Source organism: Dendropsophus ebraccatus, chromosome 6 (genome assembly GCF_027789765.1).
Source record: "Dendropsophus ebraccatus isolate aDenEbr1 chromosome 6, aDenEbr1.pat, whole genome shotgun sequence".
Lineage (NCBI taxonomy): Eukaryota > Metazoa > Chordata > Amphibia > Anura > Hylidae > Dendropsophus > Dendropsophus ebraccatus.
This window is the reverse complement of record NC_091459.1, coordinates 123,351,800-123,369,848: the sequence shown is the minus strand read 5'-3', so window position 1 is coordinate 123,369,848 and position 18,049 is coordinate 123,351,800. Positions and strand designations below refer to the sequence as shown.

At 41.7% G+C, this 18,049-nt stretch overlaps 2 protein-coding genes across 3 annotated transcripts in view; one reads left to right on the top strand and one right to left on the bottom strand.

Annotated features, from left to right (window-relative positions):
• The window catches only part of LOC138795053 (hatching enzyme 1.2-like), a 68,121-nt gene extending 52,989 nt beyond the window's left edge, over positions 1 to 15,132 (bottom strand). Inside the window, exons 1-2 of one of the 2 annotated variants that reach the window (XM_069974001.1) lie at positions 14,973 to 15,132; positions 4,051 to 4,356 (exon numbers count right to left, since the gene is read on the bottom strand). The gene's annotated coding sequence lies outside the window, so the exon portion shown is untranslated. Of the gene's footprint in view, positions 1 to 4,050; positions 4,357 to 7,221; positions 7,304 to 14,972 lie in introns of those variants that run through there. The other variant, XM_069974002.1, reaches the window with a different exon arrangement.
• On the top strand, positions 432 to 11,996 carry LOC138795275 (hatching enzyme 1.2-like). Its single transcript, XM_069974267.1, has 13 exons — positions 432 to 497; positions 618 to 636; positions 2,658 to 2,717; positions 4,933 to 5,070; positions 5,152 to 5,269; positions 5,404 to 5,582; positions 6,933 to 7,014; positions 8,019 to 8,146; positions 8,846 to 8,949; positions 9,734 to 9,959; positions 10,237 to 10,355; positions 10,486 to 10,711; positions 11,858 to 11,996. Exons 1-13 carry the CDS (start codon positions 432 to 434, stop codon positions 11,869 to 11,871), a joined length of 1,479 nt encoding a protein of 492 aa, XP_069830368.1. The 3' UTR covers positions 11,872 to 11,996.
• Positions 15,133 to 18,049: the final 2,917 nt, after the last annotated feature.

Below are 18,049 nucleotides of genomic sequence, written 5' to 3'. Positions count from 1 at the left end.
CGAATATAGAGGGTATAGTGTGCTGTTTTTTTATTAGAGTTTTTTATTATTTTTTTGTATGGCTGGTACAGAAATGGGAACCAAACACACCCCCTAAAACTCGAACTCTTAAACTCTTACAATTTGTCATCGTTTTTAAAGTTAGCCATTAAAAGTCATCAACTACTGGGAACTTTCAATTTTTTTTTGATGACTTTTTAGTAAGTCACTTATAATTTATCATGGACAGGGGTAACTACTTTGCATGCTGCCAAAGGCGGATGAGACTATCCCATGAGTTTATGCTTTCATCGGGGTGGGTTGGGAGGAGGGAGGGGGGCTTCAATGATTAGAGTGATTGGCTAGCCCCCCCTCCCCCCGCTGTATTGGGTTTATATAGATCCTCCTTAGCAGTTGTCCTGGTACAGTTTAACAACCTGCTCTACAAGATCATGGAGCTCGGCTTTGTCTTACTATGTCTGTCTGTCTTCCCTCTTAGTCAAGCTCTTCCAATGCGGGTGAGTCAAGATCCCATTAACTATAAACTTTTTTCCTTCAAGTATATGTGAGGAGGAATACGGTGGCCTTCTTGTAATTCCCTTACACTAACTTTTTTTTTTTTTTTTTTCTCCTTCTAGGTTTCTGGAGGTGATGAGGGTAATTTGCATGTTTTTATGTATTTTTTTTGCCTTATTCCCATTTAAATTCTCCATTTTCTTCGAATTATTGTCATCTTTCATTTTTGCTGTTTTTATTGTGTTACTTTTATGTTTTTTTATCAATACACTTTTTTATTCTATTTAACAATTAATTCTATTTAGTCTTAGTATTTATGTTTTTAATTTTAAGTAATTTTTTTATCTTTTACATTTTTTAGTATTACTATTTATTAGTCGTTTTCTTATTTATTTTTTGCTATTAATGGTTACTCTTTTTAATTATTATTTAATAATTTTAGGTTTCATTTTATTTCATTATTATCTGTTTTATTCTTTATATTTTAATATGATTTATTAACATTGTTATTATTTAATCTTGTTATTAAAGGGGAACTATGAGCATGTTAGACAAATCTAACCCGCTGATAGCCCCTTAAAGTGCCCGGGACACTGAGGATGAAGTTATGTGTCTTACCTCCTACCTCCTCCTCTGTGCCAGTCCCGCCCTGTTAGTTGGGGTAATCTTTGCCCCAGTGCGCTGTTAGGAGCACTGCCGCGTCATCTGGCCCACCCCCTCCATTGATTGTCATTAGAGAGAGCCTTCATATTCATTTTAACCCATAGCTGCACCAGGACGTTATTGAACGTCCTCGTGCCGCTATGGGAGTTCAGAGGGGGGTCGCGCGGCGACCACCCTCTGAACTGCCGCGATCCCGGGTGCCGCGTGTAGCCCGGGCTCGCGGCTATTAGCGGGCACGGTCCGATCGCCGTGCCCGCTAATTAAGTACTTAGAAGCAGCTGTCAAAGTTGACAGCTGCTTCTAAATACTTGCTGTTATCCATACCTGGTGGTCTAGTGGGGGGATCGCCCCCCTGCGGCGCGATTGCGGGGGGGCGATCCCTGCATCCATCCCGGGCCGGGGTCTGCTCCGTAATGGCGCTGATCCCGGCTCGGCATTCTATTGCTTTTGGCTGCAGCAGCCAAAAGTAATAGAACACCGATCTCATGGATTCATGCAGTATAACTATACTGCATGGATCTCTATGAGAGATCAGAGTGCATATACTAGAAGTCCCCCAGGGGGGCTTCTAGTATATGTGTAAAGTAAAAGACAAATGTATTTTTAATAACACAAAACCCCCTCCCCTAATAAAAGTCTGAATCACCCCCCTTTCCCCATTTTATAAATAAAAATAAATTAATTAATTAATAAACAAACATGTTTGCTATCGCCGCGTACGTAATCACCCAAACTATTAATTAATCACATTCCTGATCTCACACGGTAAACGGCGTCAGCGCAAAAAAATGCCAAAGTGCAAAATTGCGCAATTTCTGTCGCATCAAATCCAGAATAATTGTAATAAAAAGCGATCAAAAAGTCATATATGCGCAATCAAGGTACCGATAGAAAGATCACATCATGGCGCAAAAAATGACACCTCACACAGACCCATAGACCAAAGGATAAAAGCGCTATAAGCCCGGGAATGGAGCCATTTTAAGTGACGTATATTTGTTAACAACGGTTTGAATTTTTTACAGGCCATCAGATACAATATAAGTTATACATGTTACATATCGTTTTAATCGTAACAACTTGAGGAACATGCATAACAAGTCAGTTTTACCCCAGGGTGAATGGCGTAAAAACACATTTCCCCCAAATAAAAGAAATGCGTTTTTTTTTTCAATTTCACCACACTTTGAATTTTTTTCTGGTTTCCCGGCACATTTTAGGCAAAAATTACATCTGCCATAGCAAAGTACAATTAGTTGCGCAAAAAATAAGGGCTCACTTGGGTCTCTAGGTGGAAAAATGCAGGCGCTATGGCCTTTTATACACGAGGAGGGAAAAACGAAAACGCAAAAATGAAAACTGGCTGTGTCCCCTAAGGGTTTTAAATAAACAATACAATCGTTACTGTAGGAAGGTTTTTATATGGCGTTAAGGCAAAGACCCTTTTATAATATCGATGTCTTTAGACTTTTGGGATGACTTGTTCTTCTCCTTCCCAGATATCATCGCTAATGAAGACAATAGGACGGTGACTGACATAATTATGGAAGTAAACCAAGGTAAGATTTCTTCATTCTTTCATGGTTTATCAGTCAACTTTATTTTGCACTTGCTGGGGGGCTGAAAGGTCAAGCATGTTTGGGTATGTTTACACAGACAGATTTATCTGACAGATTATTGAAGCCAAAGCCAGGTAAACACACCATTAGTTCAAACAGAGAAACACGTAGTAGCACTCACCCTTTCTTCAGCTTAGCAACTTTATTCTTGAGAGGGGATGGATTCAGGTGTGTGCGTGTCCTGGGACGGCCGTTTCAGGGATACGCCCCCTTTGTCGACCAGGTGATGACGTCAGGATGCTAGGAGGGGTGTTATATACATACTACAATGTGCACGTGATAAATAACAACCAATAAAAACATATGTCAGGTATCAGATAAAGACACTTAGATGGTTGCGCTCGTTTAGGCCGAGCAGGCCAACCGCGTTCAGACGCGAGATCCATGTAGATTCCCTTCTCAATAAAATTTGGTGTCTGTCTGAGCCGTCTTTAGGGGGGTTAACCCGTTCGAGGCCAAGGAATCTTAGTAAGGAGATATCGCCATTGTGGACAGTTCTGATATGTTGGATCAGACGGGGGACTCCCTTCCCCGTCTTTACAGAGTAAGCATGTTCTTTAAAGCGAATCCATAAAGCTCTTTTTGTGAATGCAATAAAGTTGCTAAGCTGAAGAAAGGGTGAGTGCTACTACGTGTTTCTCTGTTTGAACTTTGGTACCTCTTGCCTCTGTAGTCTGCACCCCCATCCAGCAGCCACATTCACATTCATTGTCTGGCTCAAGACTGATCCACAGACCCATCCCACATAGTGCATATCTGGAGCGGTGCAGGTCTCTACATCTCATCACCCACAAACACACCATTAGACCTCAGCTGACTCTATTGTTATGGGAGCGATAAGCAGCTGTCAGTGCTGTCTGGCTGCTGCTTAGGGTCCTTTTACATGCCCTGATATGGGGCCGTGCTAGGACGCAAGCATTGGCCGATCAGCGAGACTGAGGCTCAATTGCATTGGATCAGTTGCGCTGCCTTACGGCACAAATGATCACTGTATCGTTTGTGTGGCCATTTAAGTATAGTGCTCTCGGCTAAACATTCCCTGTTCACACAGGAAGATGTGTAGCTATTAGCAATATATTTTAGTGCAGCACAAAAGGTACAATCAGCATTTTCCTGCTCCTCGGCTGATCACTGACACTTTTACATGGGCCAATTATCAGACAAAGGAGTGTTTCTGGCCGCTGTAAAAGGCCCTTTACTGTTCAGGTGTATGGAGAGGTCAGGACAAATACATTCACCAGCTATTGAACCGCTATTGAAAATGTATTGCTACCTTGACTTTTCTCTTATGGTTTCACTTTATTTCGATTCCTTGTGAAAACAACACTTAGGGAGAAGGAATCCTCTGTCCGAATATCCTATTGGCAGTTCTGTGTTGGGATAGACTTCAGAAGAGAAGGATTTAGGGGAGTGATTTCTGACACCTCACAATGATTCTCCAGTGCAGCCAGGCCTAATAGTATGCAGGGATGTATAGCTAAAGGTATAACCAGTAGGGAGAGGGAGGTTGTGATCCCGCGTGTATAGAGCTCTAGTGACATCACATCTGTAATACTGTGTCCAGTTCTGGAGACCTCACCTACAAAACAATACAAAAATGGTATAAGGTCTTAATAAAATTTATCAGGAAAGACTCAAGGTGCCTTAGAACTTATACTATAGTATACAAACCTTATACTATGGTCAGCCGAACCCATACCAACAGTGTAAGGGGTTATGGGGGCCTCACAATGGATTTTATATGCCTGACCTGGCATTGGAGCTGTCTGGTTACAGCATACCCCTTGTATGGGATGTATGGTATGGGAATTTCTTCTGTTCTCCTTCCCAAATGGGTCATAAAAACACTCAGCATACCGGAACCTTTCATGTATATGGTGAAGCCAAGTGAGAACTGTTGGCCAAAAGATTGAAGGCTATTGAATGAGCTGATGGGTGTTGAAACTGTATGGGTACTTTTACACAGGCAGAGTAGACTAGATGGACCAGGTGGTCTATTTCTGCTATCAATCTTCGATAATTCCATCTTGAGACATACTCAAGATCAGAGGTATTTCATGTTTTGCCAGTTACAAGTGCCAGTATGTCCTTCTATGCTTCTCTCTATATATAGGATGTCCTCCAAATCTTACTAATACTTATTCTTTCCCTGTAGAAGCCGACATTATACTTACCGAAGGTGACATTCGACGTGAATTTGACCGCAGTGCGAAGTACTTTAAAAGATGTTTGTGGCCAAAGTCCCGGGATGGACTAGTTCGAGTCCCCTATGTTACCAATTCCCCCTCATACAGTAAGTGACTCCTATTATATATCCCATTTGGGGGGGGGGAAACTTGACTCATTCTTCATAATGAAATTCTTTCTTCTTCAGAAAATTTTGAGCTGTCGTTGTTTGTTACGGCCATGAAGGAATTTGAGGTAATGACCTGTATCCGGTTTGTCAACAGAACCAACGAGCCAGACTATCTGAGTATAGAAAATGGAGTCGGGTATGTGACTTTTTAACATTTCAGATGTATATAGATGTTTACCATAAATGTTATATAAAGGGGACTATGGTCAGTATTAAAATGCTATTCCAAAAGAAACATGCTATTCAATGATTTTGTGATCTCATTCCCAGCTGCTGGTCGTACATTGGGAAGATCGGGGGTAAACAGACCGTGAGCCTCTCTATGGACGGCTGTATAACCTATAGTCTCATACAACATGAGCTCATGCATAATCTCGGCTTCTACCATGAACACACCAGGAATGACCGAGATGACTACATTGACATTATGTGGGACCATATTGCTTCAGGTGAGAACCAACATCACAAGGGGTATTCCCATCCGACAGAGTTATCTCCTATAACTAGCTGACCGCAGGAGGTCTGACCACTGGAGCCCTCTGTGATGTCAAGGACAGGGACCCCAGTCTTTCATTAGAATGGAGCAGTGGGTTGGGCATGCTGGATTTGTGTCAGGATGATAGCCAATGCCTGAAGTTTCTGGTAAAGTTTCTGCAATATGTATGGCCATGCTAAGTGTGACCATTTATAAAGAGGAGGACACATATAGCAGAGGACTCCCTGTAAGAGCAGTATACAAGCCCCATGCATCCTAGAAGCTCACTGAGCTCCTACTACTACTACTACTGGGACCCTGTGCACCTGGACAAGTTAGTCATATATGGTTGCCTCTGGTCAAAGACATTGGTAGTTGGTAGTCAGGTTAAAGGGGACCAGAGAAAAAAAAAACTAAATTTTTAAATCATTTGATGGTAGAAAATGATACAGATTTGTAAATTATTTCTTTTAAAAAAAAAATCTCAATTCTTCCAGTTCTTATCAGCTACTGTATGTCCTGCAGGAAGTGATTTATTCTTTGCAGTCTCTGCTGCCACCTATGTTCATGTCAGGAACTGTCCAGAGCAGGAGAGGTTTTCTATGGGATTTGCTGCTGCTCTGGACAGTTCCTGATATGGACAGGGGTGGCAGCAGAGAGCACTGTGTCAGACTAAAGAGAATACAACACTTTCTGCAGGACATACAGCAGCTGATAAGTACTGGGAGACCAGAGATTCCTTAATGGAAATCATTTACAAATTTATATAACTCTCTGACTCCAGTTGATTAGAAAACTATCTATTTTCTCTGGAGTTCCCCTTTAACCCCTGAACGCTTCATTACACACACATATACATAATGTCAGATGATGATGAGATCAAAGATTACTTGCAGTCTAAGGTAATACAGTGCAAAGCAGAATTGTATTGTTTTTCATTAACACTAAGGGGGACATTTATCAAGACTGGCGTACGAGTATGCCAGTCTTAAATAAATCCCCATCCCCTTTTCCCCAGTCGTATTTACTAAGACGCCTACACCTGACGCCGAGATTGCCCAAAAGTCTACACCGCCAGACGTAACCCTTGATAATTTAGGCACAGGAGGAGGCCACGCCTCCTCCCCCCTCGCCGCTCCCCCGTCCTTCAGGCGAGCGAGGGTTACTGCTGGGCTTCTTCCTGGCGTAAGAAAGGGGTGCAACCTTAGTAAATCTCCCCCTAAGTCTCTTTATAAGTGATCTTTATATAAAACTATAAAACTAACTAATAATAATTCTAATCTGATTTCATTTTATAATTTTTACTTAAAACATTTCCATACAGGTAGCGAGGAGATTTATTCCCTGGATAATGGGAATACCCAGGACATTTCTTATGATTACATGTCCATTTTGCATTATACAAAGTAAGTATATATAAAATACAGGGTCCTATCCAGTATATTTCAAAATTTTTGTTACTACATTTTACTGTGTTCATGACATAGTAGACTTTTTTTTTAATTGAAGTAACATCTTTAATAACATTTTCACCTGACTAAAGCCTTAAAGGGTCACGGTCATGGAATATAACTTTGACAAGTCACTGGGCGGCCCCATATAAAAAAAAGTACCTTAGGAGTAGTCCAGTTAGGCCACGTACATAGAGGGAAATTTATCAGACATGGTGTACAGTGAAACCGGCTCAGTTGCCCCTAGCAACCAATTAGATTCCACCTTTCATTTTTCAAGGAGTCTGTGAGAAATGAAAGGTGGAATCTGATTGGTTGCTAGGGGCAACTGAGCCAGTTTCACTGTACACCATGTTTGATAAATCTTCCCCATAGAGTGCAAGCAGGTAAGCCCACAATCCTTAGTGACTTGAAAGAGAAAAGGTCCAACAGCATCCGTAATGAAAAAAATCAGTCTAATTTATTGATGGGACCTAGTACAGCATAGCACCATTTCGACCCATAGGTTGACAAAGAGCTAAGGGTTGAAACATTGCTGTGCTGTACCTGATCATGTCAATAAATTGGACTGATTTTTTTTCTTTTTCTACAGATGCTGTCGGACCTCTTCTCTTTCATGTCATCAGACAGGGCAAAAGTTGTTATACGCAGTAGGTCTAACTGCTGAGATGCGCTGTGATCAGGAGATATAGCCGGGGAGAAAGCACAGCAGCAATGTGATCCACTCTCCAGCCGGCCTACTAATTCCGACAGTTTAGCCTCATTACATTGTTGCAATTAGCCACTGAGCAGATACAGCCGGTGATTGGATGGTAGTCCTCTCCTGGCTATATTTCCCAATCACAGCGGGTCTGAGGTGATAACTTGTCAAAAGTATTTTTGCATGAGAGGTACTGATTGCTGAAAATTATTAAAAAAAAAAATTCTCATCACTAATTTAAATCACTATTTATTTGTAGGTACGCTTACAGCACCGATCCTGGCCTAGCAACCATGCTTCCAAAATCTGACCCCAACATCCCTATGGGAGAGGCGATAGGACTGAGTAACCTGGATGTTATGAGAGTTAATAGCCTTTATAGTTGCAGTGAGTGTTCACCAATGACGTGACCCTGTTTACAGTCACTATAAATTTATTGTCGCCTTCCATAGAAATAAGCTGAACTCCACCCTGACTACAGGTGGCCATAGGCTTTTGCTTCTCTATTTAATTTTTTTTATTGTACTAAATGTATTTCTTTTCAACTGAGGAGGCACAGATTATATGTGGACTCGTTTTCTTTGTGATCCCTGCTCTCTTCATATACATATAAAAATACCAGCTCTTTAGATTAGTTATGAGTGATCTATATATACAGAAATGTAGAGAGGATGCAGTTTGCATCTCTTCTATTTCCTTCCAAACCCCCTTTGCTCTGGGAATCCCTGTGACATCATTACTGACATCACGGGTTTCCCTAACAAATGGATAACCAGCGTTATTTCTGGAATATGACCATTGTATTTATGGGAATTCTTGTGACTGGGACTGGATTATTTGCAGGAGTGTGCAGGGCCGTCAAACAGCAGTTAATTGATGGCATTTCTGGGGAACTGACTGTGCCATTACCCCGTTCAGTTACAAGGCATGGACAAAAAGGGGTGAATATATTAAATTTGGGTCGTATTGATGAAGAATACCAATACCTCTAGAGTTGACTGTGTTAATTAATACATATATGTATGGTTTCAGATTACACTTCTATCTTATTTCAATGCATTTCACCCTTTAAACTATTCCTTTTAGATCTGTGTAGACAAAAGCTTTTTACACCAGGATCTTCCACGTATGACTCCTCATCAGGACAGGGATATAAAACCTGCCTATATCTCATCCAATCCACCATTAGGGTAAGTTATATTAAATGTCCTGAATAAGCAATAAGGGGATTTTCTGGGCAAATAGTAAACTTTATGTACTGCCGTCCCATGCAGTAAAACTGTAGCATAGCACATACTTACCTCCCTCGTTTCTCCTCTGCTCCTGCTGTCAGATCTTCATCTCCTGGCTGCACACTAACCAGGTTCAGATGATGTCCCCCTCCCCTGCTCAGCAAATCACATTATTTAAAGTTGGCAGGATGGGGGTACATCCGGGACCAGATAATCAGATATCAGGAGCAGTGAAGCGAGGGAGGTAAGTATGTAGTCTGTTCTGTCCGTACACAAAGCTTTCCACTTGCCTGGAAACCCCTTTAAAGATATTGTCCATTTTCTTGTTGGATATATTAACCCCCTGTCCATCCGATGTTATCTCCAGAGGAAACTCATTTCCCTCGCAATATAGTTTAATATTATGTCATTTACATAATACAAGACAGGCAAAGTCCTGTAGACTCATAGAGAATTTACTAAACTTCCCCCCACCCAGCTATGTTCATAAAAAGGCTTATTGACTCTTGGTCCCTTATTAAGAACCTTTTTAAGTCATTAGAGGGATCTATTAAAATGTCTGATCCACATCAATTAGTTTTCTTCCCTGTAATTTGACACATTAGATATCGGCACTGGGGACAAATGAAATTGGCCAAAAATATACCCAACCATCCAATCACTGGATTCCAAAGACTCCTCTACATGGGATATTAATTCAGAAGACATTAATAGGTTTTTTTTTTTTTTTTTTCTATCCCAGATTCTCCTGCAGCTCAGTGACATCAATGTCCCATCATCCCCTGGCTGTAGTAGTTCCTACATTAAAGTCTACGATGGAGTCAGCCAATCATCACCTGTTCTGCTGGACAAGACCTGTGGAAGAGGACCAGTCCCACCACTGATTTCATCTGGAAAGTTCATGCTGATAGAGATTGTGAACAACCAATTATCGGCACTGAGCAGATTTATTGCTTCTTATCAAACAGGTACAACAATTCACAGTTGAATGCCACCTCCGCCCCCCAGATTTTGTACTGTGCTTAAAATTGTCCCCGCAGTGACGAGGCTCTGAGGATTTAGGTAGAGACCCGCACCCTCCATTTGGCCCCCTCCCCACCCTTCTGGCACAAGCGGCGCAGAGGGACCCAATGGAAATAAAATATTTACAATAACAATGTTTGTGAATATATTTAGGCATTTTAGCCTGATAATAAATGTTTCCCTATGTCTATAGAAATTTAACAGGAGGTTTTTTTTTTTAAGTGAGATATGGAGGAACCTACGGAACGTATAATGGGAAGGTGACATCTCCTAAATTTCCATTTTTTTATCCTAATGATGTGGATCTTGTTTACAGCATAGTAGCCCCCAAAGGATATACGGTAAGTTGTGAGATGAAAATGGCCATAATAAACCATTCATGACACGCAATATCAACCATCAGCAAATAGCTCGATACCTTCCACAGCTCCCATAATTCACCATCTTACTTGGCTTATGTTTCTATATCAGGTGTCCTTAACCTTCCGTTCCTTCGAGATGGATAACCCACCTGCATGCTCCACAGACTATGTGAGAGTTATTGATGGGTCTTTAACGACGTCCCCCATCCTGGGCACATACTGTGGAGTAATGTACGAACCTCTTACACTGGTGTCTACTGGGAATGTGATGCTTCTCCAGTTCCGCAGTGAGAAGAATAATGAAAATAAGGGATTTTCTGCTGACTATAACTTTGGTAAGTGAGGACATATAATAATAGATAGAACATCTTGAGGTGATTCCTAGAATATAATCTGTATTGTGTTATCCTATACAAGGCCACTTGATGGGACACATACAAAGATTTTGTTTTCCTTTAAATCCACCAATAAGCACATGTCACAGGACCTAAACAGTAACCATACAACGTTTTAAGAATGGTACTGGCCAAAGCCTGTAAAGAGAGAGTCAAATCCTTTATTCTGTAAGTTTGTAATACATCTTAATAGGGCTTGGAACTCAAATCCTCATCTTTTCCTATAACAGCTATAGGAGTATACCAAAACTAAAGTTTATCATGTTTAATTGTAGAAGCACAACTAAAATCTTACCACAAGCTAAAAATCATACTTGGGTCATAGTCTAGTAAGTGTATGCAGTACAACAGTGCAATAGACAAACCCACATACATCTTTATCGAAAGAAAAGTTGACATTGTGGCTCTTAAAATGCAAAGACAAAATAAAAATACTGGTTTCTCAAGGCCCAAAACAGATGTATACTATGACTATTATTATTATTTCTTGCGTATGATGCTTTCTCTTTATGACTTTATTAAACTACTGTTATTAGTAAAGTCCGTCAATGAAGCGATTCTCTGACAGGCTTCTTATCCGCCTCTCTCTTCTCTCCTGAAGGTGATTTATGACCTGATCAAAGGTCAACTTGGACGTGGTTTCAAATCAGCTTAGAAATTCCTATAGGAGAGAAAGGAGAATGACAAGAAGCCCATCATGCCTGATGGGGGCAGTATACTATGTATACTACAGATGCAGTAAACCCCCTATTACACAGAGCAATCAGTGGGAGCAAGCAAGCACCAACCTGTCAGGTCGGCGCGCTCTTGCTCCTCGTTCCCTGCAGGAGAGAGCAGTGATCTGTTCCTATTACACAAAGCGACAGCAGCAGTTCATTGCCATCCTAGTCGTTAGTCTTTCAACATATTGAAAGACAGCAATCACGTCCGCTGATCATTGCCTTTTATTACACAAAGTGATTATAGGTCGTAATGGCTGATAATTGGCCAAATATGACCGATAATGGTTTTGTGTTATAGGGTCTTAAGTTTGTAACATCTTACTTATTTTGTAACATCTTACTTACTTTCCTCTCTTTCTTACAGTGGCTACAAGCTAAGTGAAGTAAATAAAACAGAACCAATCTTCTTGTAAAAACCAAGAGCCAACGCCGGATCCATTTGACAGACGATAGAATAGTTTGTAATAGTTGACCTGTTGGATATTTTTCACATCTAGGGTTGTAACATAGTAACATAGTAAATAAGGTTGAAAGAAGACAAGAGTCCATCAGGTTACACCTAGGAGAATCCTACTGTGTTGATCCAGGAAGGCGAAAAACCCCTATGGGGCAGAAGACAACCGCCCCACCACAGGGAGAAACTCCCCCCCCCCCCCCCCCCCCGACTGCAATGGCAACCAGAACAATCCCCGGATCAACGTATCACCAGAAATCTAATGCCCATAACTTGTAATATTATATTGTTCAAGAAAAGCATCCAGGCCTCCCTTGAACTTATTTAATGAATCGGCCATGACAACATCATGTGGCAGAGAGTTCCACAGTCTTACCGCTCGTACAGTAAAGAACCCACGTCGATGCTGATGATGAAATCTTCTTTCCTCTAGATGTAGAGGATGCCCCCTTGTCATGTTACAGACCTAGGAGTAAAAAGACCACTACAAAGATCTCTGTACTGTCCATTCATATATTTGTACATTGTGATCAGATCGCCTCTAAGACGTCTTTTTTCTAGCGTAAATAACCCCAAGCTTGATAACCTGTCCTGGTACTGTAACCCACCCATTCCCTTAATGACCTTTGTTGCCCTCTGCACCCGCTCCAGTTCAGCAGTGTCCTTCTTATATACCGGTGCCCAAAACTGTACACAGTATTCCATATGTGGTCTGACCAGTGATTTATAAAGAGGCAAAACTATGTTCTCATCTTTAGCATCTATACCTCTGTGTTGTGTTGTGTTTTCATTTCATGAGAAGCTGTTTGACAGCTTGCACCACTCCAAGGATTTGGAAGCCATTGATATTCTACTACAGAACTACCCCCCTCACTTTGAAGTATACAATTTACCTCCTTGTTTCTATTGACTCAAATGGGAAAAACCATTAGGAAATGGCAAGTTTTGCTCTTCACAAGTGAGAATACGTAATTGCTGTGAGATTTTATGTAAAAAATAATAATAATTTATATGGAACATTTTTGAACAAAGATAGAAAACCAAGATTGGGTGCTGCCAAACTTGGCCAATATTGGTTGTCAAAAAATAAAATGTATGCAGAGAATTTTTTTTAATAATAAATAAAATCTGTACATAATATAATTTGACATCAGTTTCATTATTAATTATCCTTTATTTAATGTGCTGCTCTAAAACAGTGTTGGGACCAGATGCCGTTGGTTGCAGTACCCCTTCAAAGGCCAGACGTTGCTTCATATAGTCTGAACTAAACAGTGGCAAACAAGTAATAGGGTAAAATAAAAGGAAACATGTTGAATAAGGACATTGCTCAAAAGAGCTTACAATGTATAGGGAAATAGGAGACACAAAAGGAGTGGTGACAATGTAGTGTACAGGAACAGATGTGCCACTGCTAAGTTTCTGTATGTTGTCAGCCGGCACTGAGGTATTTTCATAATGTTCCTATACGTCCCTGTATTCTATTACTCAGACCTGTAGTGTTCACTTTTGGCCACAAGATGTCGCCAAAGAGGGCACGCTTTAAGTTTTGGGTATAGGAGGGGAGTCTGACATTCTTAGGTCATGCATTCCATAGAACTGGAAAAGGGATGGGTGTTATAAGTGTGGATTATAGGGGAAGTTAACCCTTTGAGGACCAGGCCCAAAATGACCCAGTGGACTGTGCAGATTAAAATTTTTGCGTTTTAATTTTTTCCACTAAGAGCTCTAGCACTTTCAGTTTTCTATCTACAGGGCCATTTAAGGTCTGTTTTTTTTTTTTCAGGAATAGTTGTACTTTGTAATGGCGTCTTTCATTCTACCATAACATGTATGATGAAACCCCAAAAAGATCATTTATGAAAATATAAATTGGTGAAATCGTAAAAAAAAATAAAATGCAATATGGTAAATTTTGGGGGGTTCCTGTGTCTACGTAATATACTATACGGTGAAAGCGACATGATACCATTATTCTATAGGTCAGCCTGAACACAACCATATGCAGGTTTACACAGATTCTCTAAATGTTATATTTTTTTTAATGAAATCCTTCTTTTTTTTTTGCAGTTAATTATTGCTAAAGTGGCCCTATTGTGACGCTTATTATAACGGTTTTAGTTTTTCACCTACGGGGCTGTATGGGAGGTCATTTTTTGCGCCATGATCTCTAATTTTTATTAATACCATATTTGTGTAGCTCAGACTCTTGATCACTTTTTATTAATATTTTTTATTTATAATGTAAGAAAAAATCTGTAATACTGTCGCTTTTTTTCCTCTTTCCTTTTATGCCGTTCGCAATGACGATTGCTATTTTTTAATAGGTCGGACAATTACGCACATGTTGATTTATTTATTTTTATATGTTTTATTTATATAATGGGAAAGGGGGGGGGATTTTAACTTTTATTGAGGGAGGGGCTTTGGGGCATTTTTAAAAACATTATTACTTTTTTTTAAGTCCTCCTGGGGGACTTCTACATGCAATCAATAGATTGCATACACTGTACAATGCTATGTCATAGGCATAGCATTGATCAGTGTAATAGGCGCTCTGCTGATTGAGCCTGCCTATGCCAGACTCAAGCAACAGAGCGCCGATCGGACCTCACGGAGTTAGGTAAGAGACCATTAAAACGATTGGGTCCCCCGCAGTCACAGTGCGTGGATCCCGATCAGTAAATGACGGGCTGCCCCTGATCGTGGGGTTTAAGGGGTTAATGGTGCGATCGCTGCAGTCTGCCATTAACGGTGAGGGCCGGGCTGCTCACTGCAGTCGGCCACCACCTGCTATGAAGCACGCTAAGGAGAGGGACTGCACCTAGGTGATTGGTGATGATGGTACTTGTGGTTCCTCCTGGAGCTTCTCTATTACTGCTGCCTGACAATAGGGAGTCAAGGCAGTGAGGAGACTTTTTACTTGCATAAGAAGTATATAACTTGAACATTAAATAATGTCCGTGGTTGCAAAATGAAAGTCTAATGAAATTATACATAGAGTGAACTTAGCCTAAAACTGTACCTAGTAGAGTGAAGGGGACCAGGCTCCCTCTCTGGTCAATAATAGGAATAAGTAAGCTTCATAGAGTCTTTGGTGAGCTGGCTCCAGTAAATCTCCTCAAAAGCTGAAGTCCTCTCTGTGGATGTTACTCCTGCTACAGCTCAACTAACCCAGAAATTCCTGTAACCCAGAAATTCCTGCTATATACTATGGGGGAGCACAGGGGGCTATATACTATGGGGGAGCACAGGGGAGCTATATACTATGGGGGAGCACAGGGGAGCTATATACTATGGGGGAGCTATATACTATGGGGGAGCACAGGGGAGCTATATACTATGAGGGAGCACAGGGGGGCTATATACTATGGGGGAGCACAGGGGGCTATATACTATTGGGGAGCACAGGGGGCTATATACTATGGGGGAGCACAGAGGAGCTATATACTATGGGGGAGCACAGGGAGCTATATACTATGGGGGAGCACAGGGGAGTTATATACTATGGGGGAGCACAGGGGAGCTATATACTATGGGGGAGCACAGGGGACTATATACTACTGGGGAGCACAGGGGTCTATATACTATGGGGAGCACAGGGGAGCTATATACTATGGGGGAGCACAGGGGAGCTATATACTATGGGGGAGCACAGGGGACTATATACTACTGGGGAGCACAGGGGTCTATATACTATGGGGAGCACAGGGAAGCTATATACTATGGGGGAGCACAGGGGAGCTATATACTACTGGGGAGCACAGGGGAGCTATATACTACTGGGGAGCACAGGGGAGCTATATACTACTGGGGAGCACAGGGGGCTATATACTACTGGGGAGCACAGGGGGCTATATACTATGGGGGAGCACAGGGGGCTATATACTATGGGGGAGCACAGGGGCTATATACTATGGGGGAGCACAGGGGAGTTATATACTATTGGGGAGCACAGGGGGCTATATACTATTGGGGAGCACAGGGGAGCTATATACTACTGGGGAGCACAGGGAGCTATATACTATTGAGGAGCACAGGGGTCTATATACTATGGGGGAGAGCACAGGGGGGCTATATATTAGGGAGAGCACAGGGGGCTATATACTATTGGGGAGAGCACAGGGGGCTATATACTATTTGGGGGGAGCACAGGGGGGCTATATACTATTGGGGGAGAGCACAGGGGGGCTATATACTATTGTGGGAGAGCACAGGGGGGGCTATATACTACTGGGGAGAGTGCACAGGGGGGCTATATACTAATGGGGGAGCGCACAGGAGGGCTGTATATAACTGGAGGAGCACATGAGGGTCTATATACTACAGGGACACCTTAGAACTATGGAGGCACAGAGGGGTGTAACTATGTAGGGGTACAGAGGGGTGTAACTACTGTATAGGGGTACAAGGGACCTAACTACTGGATGTGTTGGAGCCTAAAATATTTGTCTGGCAGATTCTGGAGAGAAGATTCACAGCCAGGAGAAGACTTCAAGGTGGCCCAGGCTGGATGGAGAGAAAAAGAAAAGGTGACAGACTCTGATCGGAGAAGACGCCCCCGGTGAGTCACTGGATGTAACTGCACTCTGTTATAGGGTTGTAGTGTTAGGGGTCATGATGTGGCGGTATTATGTAATGGTATCATTGGTGATATCTTTCTGTTTTGTTTAGTGCAGTTTTTATGTAATATGTAATCACTGTATGGTGGAAATAGTGTTATAAGGTAACTACTGTATGTATTGGGGCTCCTGATACAGTGTGGGGGCAAATTCAGTACATTATACAATGTGCTGAAAGGGAAGGGGGGGCCCACTCTTGAGGGCTGTGCACTGGGCCCACCAATGTTTTAAAACGGCCCTGTGTACACACAGCCCTTGCTTCATGATAATCAAGCCTTGAAATAGGCTAGCAGATCGGCGCTCGTTTACTATAGTGGTCAGACTGTCTAATATGCCCCTAAGAAAGGGGCGGATTTTAAAAATGTCCTTTACAAGCGGGTGACAAGAAACGTGAAAGGGATTGAAGGTGTCGTGGAAGAAGACAACGTGAGACAGCTGCTCCAAATTAAAGGATTATTATTATTCAAACAAGATAACAATAATGTGACATACAGACGTGCACTTCATGTATGCAAGTCAGCGCGCTACAATCCGATAACAATACTGGGTTTTTATAATGTTTAAAATGTCCATGTAAGGTGGTTGCGCCAATCCTGGAGCTTGAATCTTGGGCAAGGAGCACATTTTCTTATCTTCTACCATATTGAGATGTGCGTGCAACAATTCTTGGGAGGGGCTCACAAGGTGGCTGACAAAGCATAGGTTTTGCAAAAACACTTATTCTAGTTGTAAACAAGAAAAACTATCACATAAGCAGAAATATATTTTTCCATTCCACTCTAAGCATCAACTTGATATTAAAAAGAGGGCAAGATGGCTGGATTGCCTTTATTTCTTTAACAAAGGACAAATTAGAGTCAAACAATACATCATGGCAGCGAGCTGGTGGTCTAGGGGTTATGGTTGCATCAAGTTGCTGATGCATACCCTGAGAATGGGGCTGGTCTGGCCTTAAAAGGTGTTGTGAAATAGTCTATTTTATTTAGGTGTTTTATATCGTCATTGCACCTTGCACTTTGCGGTCATTTTCACGGATTGGAGTCGCAGTGAGAGCTGTCTCGCTATGGCTTACCCTTCCACATAGAGAACACAGGAACGCTCAACCACGCTAAAAGTTTCTGTGTATGGGGTGGAAGATATAACTGAGGGAGCCCGCCCCCCCCCCCCCCCCCCCCCCCCCGCCGGCACAGGGGGTGACAGGTCTCCTTTAAGAAAAATGTCAGTGCCAAAGTGTGCAAATATTCTGAAAAAACTCTGGCTGGGCTAAAACATGGCATAACTAAAAATACCATGCGGGTATGAGAGGTATGAATGTGGTTATGACATCACAAAGTCCTCAGATTTTGGGTCATTTGTAGTGATAAGTGAATACTGTTCGAATAGTAAGGTATTCGATAGTATCAAATATTATTGAATAGTACGCCAAATATTCGACAAATATTCGATAAGCGTTAAAATCCCACTTTCCTTCTCCTGAGGT

Bases quoted from the DNA above. Each gene is read 5' to 3' on its own strand.
- LOC138795275 (XM_069974267.1), top strand. From the start codon at position 432: ATGGAGCTCGGCTTTGTCTTACTATGTCTGTCTGTCTTCCCTCTTAGT. The intron at 2,718-4,932 runs GTAAGATTTCTT...CTTTCCCTGTAG, and splicing joins AATTATGGAAGTAAACCAAG to AAGCCGACATTATACTTACC. The intron at 9,960-10,236 runs GTACAACAATTC...TTTTTTTTTAAG, and splicing joins TATTGCTTCTTATCAAACAG to TGAGATATGGAGGAACCTAC.